This window comes from Phoenix dactylifera, chromosome 9 (assembly GCF_051530095.1).
Source record: "Phoenix dactylifera cultivar Ajwa chromosome 9, Ajwa_hap1_PhDact_Kaust_v1.1, whole genome shotgun sequence".
NCBI classification, from domain to species: domain Eukaryota; kingdom Viridiplantae; phylum Streptophyta; class Magnoliopsida; order Arecales; family Arecaceae; genus Phoenix; species Phoenix dactylifera.
The window spans coordinates 4,376,846-4,387,233 of record NC_143198.1 but is presented as its reverse complement, the minus strand read 5'-3'; the positions used below and the strand labels follow the sequence as shown (position 1 = coordinate 4,387,233).

The following is a 10,388-nucleotide window of genomic DNA, read 5'->3' as shown; positions in this document are numbered from 1 at the left end:
ACTGAGGATTTGACTTGGTAATATCTCTTATATTGATACAAGAGGTTTGGGTTCAGCCCCCTAACCTTGTTTCTATAGTTGGCCATGCTTCAACCCGTTTTAGTTCTTTTTGAAACAAATGAATAAAGGATGTCATATATCGTACAAATTACAATAGGTGCCGAGGGCCACCATTATTGGGATCGGCTTATAGAAAAGTTGCCACCAACCCCCATTGCCATATCATAATATGCTAGTAGTGCTGCAAGAAGATTTGATCGATCTATTTGTAATCTGGAGCTAATCCAAAATTTTATGGATTGGATTTGAATCACTAAATTCCCAATCCATTATGAAACAACCCAATTTGATCGATATTTATTGTTTAATATAACTTATATTTCAAAACCCTTTCTCGAATATAAGAACTAAATTTCTATTGTCCAATCCGATCCAATCACAAGGGAGTTGCATAAGGTTTGGATTCAATTTTTTGACCCGATTTGAATATAGATTAGATTTGGATTATAACTATTCTTAATCTAACCCAACCCACATGCTAGTGCTGCAATGCTTGCAAAGAGAGGCAAAAGGGCCATTATATATGGCAGACGAATATGACTTGTAAACTCAATTCAACACCACACCATGTGTTGATGTGTAAACGCCCACACCACCTCCACCCCAGCCAACAATTTGTGGAAGCGAACCACACCGAAAGTGAAAGCCCCTCCTGAAAGAGGACCCATGCGCCTGGAAGGCAGAACACAGGCATCCACCTGCTCCAACTTTGACAGTGCCCATTCTCACAGAGGTTTCATGGAAGCCAAGCAACCCATTGACACCAACTCTTTGCCCTGAGACATTAAAAGTACCAAGACCAGAAAGAAAGCTCGCACTGAAGAGAAGGATGCAACAACGGCAAGACGTGGCCTTCCCAGCTAAAACAAAACTCCATACAAGATTTATTACCTACCTAGATTGCAAAGATATATGATGATTAGAAACATGAGAGGGACAGTGTGAGAGACTTTATGCTTAATGATGAATTAAAGGTGTTAAAGGTGGTGGGTGACACTTGGATGGCGACGCCACAACCCCCATCTATTGTTCACTGGATAGTGAAGGGAACGAAGAGAAGCTTCTTTCACTGTTGTAACAATTCTGGAGATTTGATCATAGCTGCTGAAACTTGATTGGAAAACTATGCAACTACGTCAGTGGCATTTGCTCGACTATAGAACTTGAGAAGGTGTCTGTCGGTAAGAATAGCAATTGAGCTGACCTCAAGCAACCAGGTCATCTCAATGTCTCCCAATAATTTAGACTTTAGAGCCAAAAACAGAGCTGCTTATCACCCAATTGTCTTTCATATATATAGTTTGTGCTAATTTATTTTGTTAGGTCTAGGTATGCTCTCATTTACATAGACAAATAATAGTTTATTTAATGTTATTGTTTATTCATTTATTTATTTTACTTTTAGGACTAGTTTGAATGAGCTTGAGAACTGGCAATTTTATATGGGGATTGGGGAACTTAGAAGTCGTTCCGGGGTCGGTTTTTACGCGTGCCAGCCGAACGTGTCAGAAAGCGCGGTCGAGGCGGCGTTTCGGACCGCGACGTGGCACGATTCCAGAGGAAGCACGTCCGGAGCTTCCAGCCGGCTTCCCTACGGGGGCCTCCACGCTCTTGCATCAAGTACGGTGCGGTACGCCTGTCTACTTTGACCATGGCGTAATTCTTAGTCCGGCAAAAGGCTCCCAAGTCCAACTGTCGGCGTTTCCGTGGCCTTTTACTTCAGCTAATAAAGATATTATTTTATCCGCCCGGTAAAGCCGCTGGGTTGCCACTTTCCCATCACCGTCCCCATCCAACCGTCCATTCCCATCAAACCCATAAAACTCCTAGATAACTCAACACCAATCTCAACGCATCTCCCATCCTATCCCAAAAAAAATTTGCTTTAGCCATTGACAACTCGGGCACCTATGGCTCTACAGGCGGTGTTGGAAGCCTCCACCTTCGAGTTTTTTCAATATCATATATTTTGAATGGTGGCAAGAGGGATAGTGCAGGCATTATGATCAGAGGCCTAAGCCTGGATTCTAAAGTAGTGGCAACTGGTGGGTATCCTATCTTTGATGTTTTTATTCTTAGGGTAGAATTGAAGATAGCCCGAGTAGGTTTGTGTATGTTCGGTGCGTACTACTGGCCAACGTAATTCTACTTGAAGATACATTTGGGGCATGGCAGGAGAGATGTAGCTTTTCGACCCAAGCATTTATATAGAAAGGCTAGTAAAGCAGTAGATTGGTGGTTTTGTGGCAAATTACTCTGAAAGGGTTTTGTAGGCCAAGGAGCTCGCTAAAATGCTCGGTAAGTCGTTATTTTTTTAATTTTTGTTTGGACGTATTTACAATAAAATTGTATGCGTACTTGTAGCGAAGAAAAAAAAAAAAAACTTTGCTTCACTTTGACTTCTCCTGTGTTTTTATAGGTATAAATATATACTTGCTCTCTTGTCCAAATTCCCACATCGTGGCCGAGGCTTGCTCGATCTCCTTCGCCGGACCAATGCCTCGATCCGGTCACCTCCTCGTTGGCTTCTCCCTCCTTCTTCTGTATTCCGCCACCGCCACCGCCACCGCCGCAGCAGCAGCAGGCGGCAATGGGGCGCCGAGATTCCGGGAGGCGCCGCAGTTCTACAACTCCCCGGGCTGCCCCCGGCCGCTCCCACCCTCCTCCGCCGCATCCTGCTCGCCGTCGGCGATGGTCCACGTAGCCATGACCCTCGACATCGCCTACCTCCGCGGCTCCATGGCCGCGATCCTCTCCGTCCTCCAGCACACTTCGTGCCCCCAATCCATCCAATTCCACTTCGTCGCCTCCTCGTCGATCGATTACCTAAACACCACCATCTCCACCTCCTTCCCCTCGCTCTCCTTCCGGATCTACCCCTTCGACGACTCCCTCGTCTCGGGTCTCATCTCGACGTCGATCCGCAAAGCCTTGGATCGCCCGCTCAACTACGCGCGGTCGTACCTCGCGCGAATGCTCCCCGACTGCGCCCGCCGCGTCGTATACCTCGACTCCGACCTCGTCCTCGTCGACGACATCGCCGTCCTCGCCTCCACCCCGCTCCCCGACGGGATCGCCCTCGCGGCCCCCGAGTACTGCAACGCGAATTTTACCTCGTACTTCACCCCGACTTTTTGGTCCAATCCGGCGCTCTCCATGACATTCGAAGGCCGAAAAGCGTGCTACTTCAACACCGGCGTCATGGTGATGGATCTGGAGAGGTGGAGGGAGCGGGCCTACACGGAGAGTATCGAGGAGTGGATGGAGCTCCAGAAGCAGATGCGGATCTACCAGCTGGGGTCGCTGCCGCCGTTCCTCCTGGTGTTTGCGGGTCGGATCGCGGCGGTGGAGCATCGGTGGAACCAGCACGGGCTCGGGGGGGACAACTTCCGGGGTTTGTGCCGGAATCTCCACCCGGGTCCGGTAAGCCTCCTCCACTGGAGCGGCAAGGGGAAGCCGTGGGCGAGGCTCGACGCCGGGCGACCTTGCCCGCTTGATGCCCTCTGGGCTCCCTACGATCTCCTCCAGACTCCGTTCTCCATCGAGGACTCCTGAGCCAGCTCCTCCTGCACGACCCGGATCCGCTTCACTAAATCCGAATCCGATATCTTTTATTTTTTTCATTTTTTTAATATTACTTTAAGAAAGAGAATTTTCCATTATTTGAGGTGTAGATGACGATAGCCGGACGTATAAGTCACATTGATGTTAATTAGTATTTTAGGAAGCAAAAATATATAAACGAAAAAGGAGAGCTGTTATATATATGGATTTTTTTTTTTTTTTTGCTCTGTTTCTTTTGTCGACTTTGGTAGGCAATCTTTTTAATATTATGTTAATAATGCCATGCTGGCCATTTGTACACTTTTATATGATGCGGCTGCGAAGGAAGAAACTGTTGTTGTTAAGAAATAAAAGATTCTGGCTGCTTTATGCTTGGCTCAAAGAGTTGGAGTTGTTTTAATCTTAGAAAAATGATGATTGGTGTAGGAATATAGAAGATAAGCACTTGTTAATGTTGATTTGGTAATATTAAAGGCAATCAGTATTTGCTTCATCAAAATCTACTAGAAGGCCAAGTAATATTTTCTTAGGATTCACACTGTTTAAAATATACTGGATATTATAAACTAGACTATGCTTTGTGGAAGGAAGCTGCTTCCAATCTCTGTGAATTTCTCCAAATATTTGATTTATGTCGATAATTTTGATAACCAATGCTTCTACTAAAATTAAGCAAAGAAACTTTTAAAAAAAAGAACTTGGGACAAGATATCCAAATGATCCTTGCTGCATAATAGCAAAGGCTTTTATGGAACTCCTAGGCCACAGTCTCTTGTAATCATTAAATACCTATAAATTGTTTCCTATTTTATAAAAGTTGGGAAGCAAGGCTTGTTCAATGAAATATCCTTGGAGTTGGGAATGTATGATGGCATTATGGCATGGGACATGTCCTCCATGGTGATCATGCTTTGAATCTTGGCCCACATGGGCCACGCCTTGTTCCTTTGAACATGCTAACATACAAAGTTTAAATCTTACCTTGTAGAATAGGCATGTGACTTGATTTAGCTTTCAGCTACCTGCATTTGTCTATAAGTTGCTTTGCTGTATTTCTACATGAATTCTCTTGGAGCTACATAATGATGACATGGTGAATTTGGACATGCGCTTGTTAGTAAATTATATTTTTAAATCCCAATAAAAGTAACATCTTATAACTTCTAAACATAAATGTTATAATAGAATTATTTACACAATACTTGTGTGCCTCATGATATGGGATGCATGGAATCCTCATAGGCACACAATTCACAACAATCATTGGATCTCACCCCATAATCCACATCGCGTTTATATTTGCTTCCTATGAAAGCAGGTGCCACGAGGTGTGCGAGCTTCGATGAACAGACCGGGTTTAACTAAATTAGATTTAACCTAGATGCAGGATGGTGTGAGAATTTTGTTTTATTACTGAAATTTCTTGGCTTATTTATATATTTTATATTTTCTTACACTCTCTTCATATGTGGGCCGGACTTTTCTTTAATGGGCGAGCCCAACATGTGAAATTTTTTAATAATGAGATTAAAGAGTGCGGAAACAAGGTTCGAACTTAAGGCCTCTGCTCTAACATCATGTTAAAATCACTAATTGTTCTCAAAACTTAAGTTTATAGGATGAGATAGATTTATTTATATATTTTATATTTTTTTACATTGGCTTTCTATTATTTGTGTGCATTTGGATGGTCTAGTGTCGGTGATGAACTGATAAGGGATTGCATAGCACTCAGTTGGAATTCTAGCAGTAGAATTAGGGCCAGTACATGGATTGGAAGTAGGTCCATCTTTGATAGGTCTTCTATGAAGCCACATGAGGCATGAGCCCACCGGATTGGTGCAAGATGTTGGATTTTTATCTCCAAAGAGCATAACCATCGTTAAGAGTCGAAGTCTTGGGGTCCACTACAAGGTTTAGGCTTGCTTGCACTTGCTCTGTTCCGGTATAGTAGGCTAGCTTGCACTTGGAGTTTAGTAGGGATTTTGACTGGGTGGTCTCATAACTTCAAGTTGCCGACTTTGATGAATGTGAGGCCATTTACCACTGGCTTTTTGGAGTTGACAATGTTAGTAGAAATTCCTGGACATTTGTACCTCTTGCTTTGAGTCAACAACTACCCAATACATGGTAAATCTCTTTATGGTCATTGGTCGTGTATGCAACTGGATTTGGCCCTTGTTTTATACGTTGATATTGGTTATGGAGCCAGACCAATAGGTCAAAAGTTACAGAGAGAGTGGCATCAACCTAAATTTTGCTGGAGATAGGCTAGATGACTTGTTCTACTTTTTGGTAAAACGAGTGTTCAACCTTTTGGAGACTACAGGTGTGAAGGCAACGGTTTGGAAATAAGTCTCTTTGTTCATGGATAGAAAGCTTCGTATGACTAATGCACATAAATTTGCTCTTTTATCAAAAAGTATCTTTAGCGGGTATAGTTATATGAAAGTAGTAAAATTTCTATTTTTGACATCTTCTTTCCATCTAATAAAAGTTGACATATATGTACATTGGGTTAGGTTCAAGTGCGTACTTTTATATAATTTTTTTCTTAATTACAATGAAGATCCCATATCAATGATCTAAGCTATCGAATCTGATTTATTATCTCTAAACTACTTAAACACTATATATATATATATATTGTACATAATATATAAATATAATACATAAATATTATATATAATACATAATATATAATATATGATACATATATAATCTATAATTGTCTACACCACATCTCAATAATCTAATTAATGACTGAAAGCAAGCGCCACATTAAGCTGATTTGATGAAATTAGTGCAAGTAGGAAGTACATGACCCTTGCTAGATGGAACAAAGTTCGATTTTGAGAAATCATTCTAAGGGTGAAAACTCATGCCAAACAGGTAGAATTCAACTTTAATCTAGATAAACAAGACTGAAAAATCAAATCTTGCTATTGGCCAGTGGAAGATCGAGACCTCTAACTTATTCATTTAGTTTAGCAGGGCACGACATGATTTTCCGATGCAAGTCATGATCAAAAAATTGTAGCACATCCTACCTTCAGGTACAATAAACCCACCATCTGTTAGATCCCATCACAAGACCCTCGTGTCAGCAGTGGGATGTTCCTGTCAGATTCATAGTTATTGTTTTAAGGCCTCAATTATCCATCAATTTCAACAAAACTTAGACATAATCTAATAAGGTCAAGGATAAAATTATATAAAACATTCAAGTAACCTATATAAAACATAAATATGAAATTAAAACATACATGATTTATTTATTAGTTTATATATATCATGCTAGTTTGAGTAGTTTTGGATTAGGGATGAATTAGGATCCATTCGGAGTTGGCTTAAAGGCCAGTCCTAGCCCAACCCTATCTAGGGTTTCAATCTTTTAGCCTAGGTCCAATCTAAATTTATAAAATCTCGACTAGAAGAATGGATGAGGCAGGTTCACGTTGAATGTGACCCAAGCTGCACCAATAGCTGTCATAACATGATGATCCGTTGTAAAACCTTGATACACTAAACTTTACTTAAAACTTTGAAAGAATCTGTTATGCCCCGAACCCGTTATCTGTATGGACCACGTAACATGGTCGCATGAATCCTAAAGCGGTGCCCTAAAGTTGCAAGGCCTAGATGAACAATTTTCCAATAAATTTCAAAAATTTAAATCAACAGATTATAGCCAAAAGAATCCAACTACTAATTCCATCATAATCAAATAATTCAAATATTCAAATACAAAATTGTAATTATCCATTAGTATTAGAAAATAAACTAGCTAACTAGTTAATGACTGTTGTTCGAGCATCACGCCAACCATCCAAAATCTACACATCTTATGACTCTGAAAAAATATGCAACAAGAGATATGAGCTTTATAGCTTAGTAAGAATCCTCACACAAACCCACACCATTATAATAATATATAGTTTTTGGAAATAACCTGAATATCACAAAGTCATGGTTTAGCTATTAGTAATACTCAAAATAAACAAATTTCACATATACAATCAAATATCTATATTAACACCTATTCAAAGCGGTACATCATACAATATCCAATTAATTTTTCAACAGTGATTTCAGTAGCTTGTCATTAAATTTTCTACAGTCCAATTTGGGTCCAAGACCCCATATCCTTTTAACTTTGGACCAAATTCCGGTCACATTTTTTGCCCATGACGGGGCAATCGATAGGTGTTACGTTTTCCGCCTATGATAGGGCAATCGATAGGTGTTACATTTTTCTTCCGTAACGGAGCAATCGATAGTAACGAGATTAGCCCATAGTCTACACTAGTTCATATTAATTATTTTATGTTTAGCTGTAAACTAACCATGGTCACGTTTTCCACTTGTGATGGGGCAATCGATAAGTGTCACGTTTTCCGCTTGTGACGGGGTAATCAATATAACATAGTTAGTCCAAGTACCACATTCATTAGTCTGATTATATAAATATAATTTATACTCATATATGCATCCATCATACTATTAATCACAAGCATACATGATTAAAACATAATTTAATACAGAAACCATCATAAAAAAATTCTTACATCTTACTTATCTTGATCATTAGTATATCATACATATATATGAACAAGGATTCTTACCTCTTTGCCAACAATCCAAATAGACTAAACACTTGCCCACACTGTGATCTATGAACTGGAGTGCACAGAACCCTACTCGACGTCTTCTTGCACAGAATATTGTTCTCCTATAGAACTAAATCAATATAAAAAATCATCCGAGGTATCTTACAACCTAGAATTCTCTATTGATCCACTAAAGGGTCTACAATCACATAGTAACCTTGAACTACCTTTGAGTCCCTTTAACCAAGAATTTCTCCGAATAAGGCTACATAGAGAAAATACCAAGATAGAGAGAAAAAGGAAGAAAGAAGAGAGAGAAACAAAAATAGAGAGGAACTAGAGAGAGGAGAGAGAAAAGAAGAAAAGAAGAAAAAGAGGATCGCAAGGCCCCCCCCCCTCTCCCTCTCTCTCCCTCCCTCTCCTTCCCAAAATAGAGGAAGGCCCTTGGCGGCGACAACTACTCATGGTCGGCAACCCCCAGCGGCCGACGAGACACAGCGGTGCTGGCAACGTACCCTGCCTAGGGACGACCGACAAAAACAAAAGAAAAGAATATGAAAAAGGGGAGACCCTGTTCACGATCATTCTGGTGACTCATCGGTCAGATTTAAAGTGATGATGGTGGCCGAAAACTGGAAAAAGAAAGAGAGGAAGCTTGACAACCTTACCTTTCCTCTAGTGAACTCTCCCGGCTGGACCAACAATGAAATCCCCAAATATATCCCACAAAATATCCAGAGATCTATACCTCTAATTGAAGAGCTTCCAAGGTAGATGCCAAAGGAGAGGGGAAGAGACTCTTTTATAGATGAAAATCGAGGCTCAATATGGAAAAATCAGCCCCTTAGACTCCTCCTTCCGGCGGGATTGGAGGAAGAAGTTGGTCTCTGAATAGGAGTGGAGTTCTCTTCTATGTGCAAGCCGCATTAGTCCTTACTCATACTGGGCTTGCGGCCCAATTAGGTGCGGGCCGGTCAATGGATCGGCCCTCACAAAATCGACGAGGATGAACATATACAATTGAATGCGGTATCTATCAGTCACCATTATGAAATATTGCGCTTCGGATGAGGGTTTTCTCTTAAAACAAATAATATTTTCTAATCCAACCAGACCCCTCTGACCAAACCACCTAAGATTAAGGGGTCAATATAAAAGAAGACCCTTTGAACTCTTCCGAAAGGACAAGACTTCGCAACGATAGCATTTTTTGTTCATGACGTCAATTGCTACCACGGGATCGAACAACTCTAGGCAAGAAAACTGCCTTCAAAATGCCTACCTTTTTTTTCCACATGATTATTATATTTAAGTGACCACTTGTTACAAACTGCTTTTAACAGAGAAAAAAAAAGAAAAAAGGAACATAAATAATTGACTTGGCAAATGGCAAATCCTAAAAGAAAACACGTTATCTTCTTAGTGCCCATTCATTCGCAAAAGGATTACCAAGCGAATAATATGCATCTCTAGCTCTAGAACAAAATGGAAAAGATACTAAATCCAATAGTTTAAATCCAGAAATACTTCTGCTTTTGTTTAAATCCATCTCAAACCCAATAGTTTAATAATAATCAAGCAAAAGCAGAAGGTTTCAAAAGGTTTACCGCACGCATTAGCATAAATGTTCAGAAAAAAAAATTAACTATCCTATAATCATCAATCAACTGCATGTTATTTTCATCCACTTATGTCCTCGTTGGCAACTTAAAAATCGGTTCATATTTTGTCTTTTATTTTGTTCAGATTAAATTATAGACTAAAATACGTTGTCCTTGTCTGTTCTGAAAATATGGTGCTTGCTTGACCTTCTAACTTCCCCTATGTTCAGTCTTTATCATCTCTCACAAGCTGACACCAGACGCAAAAGAAACAACAAATCTCTCAGTCCAGCCTGAGACTCAACAACCTATATCGGCTGAGCTTATATCACCGTGACCCGCATAACAAGACAGGGGAAAAGCTATGGGGCGCCGGTAGGTCCACACAAGATTCTCCTAGAGCCTGAGGTGACGCAGCTGTGGGAAGTCAAAATCTAATTCTCTCAAGTCCTCCCAATCTCCTCCTGCCATGTGGCAAGAGGAACTTTTCCTGCGACCTGAACGGGTGCCCCAGCACTACCATAAAAGATGGCAAGCAACTACGTTGAGGTTG

The 10,388-nt window shown here is 40.8% G+C and overlaps 1 protein-coding gene across 1 annotated transcript; it reads left to right on the top strand.

Moving 5' to 3' along the window:
- The first annotated feature begins 2,504 nt into the window (after positions 1–2,504).
- Positions 2,505–4,006, top strand: LOC103712295 (putative galacturonosyltransferase-like 1). The gene has a single exon (XM_026806655.4). It carries the CDS (start codon positions 2,557–2,559, stop codon positions 3,613–3,615), a length of 1,059 nt encoding a protein of 352 aa, XP_026662456.1. The 5' UTR covers positions 2,505–2,556; the 3' UTR covers positions 3,616–4,006.
- Positions 4,007–10,388: the final 6,382 nt, after the last annotated feature.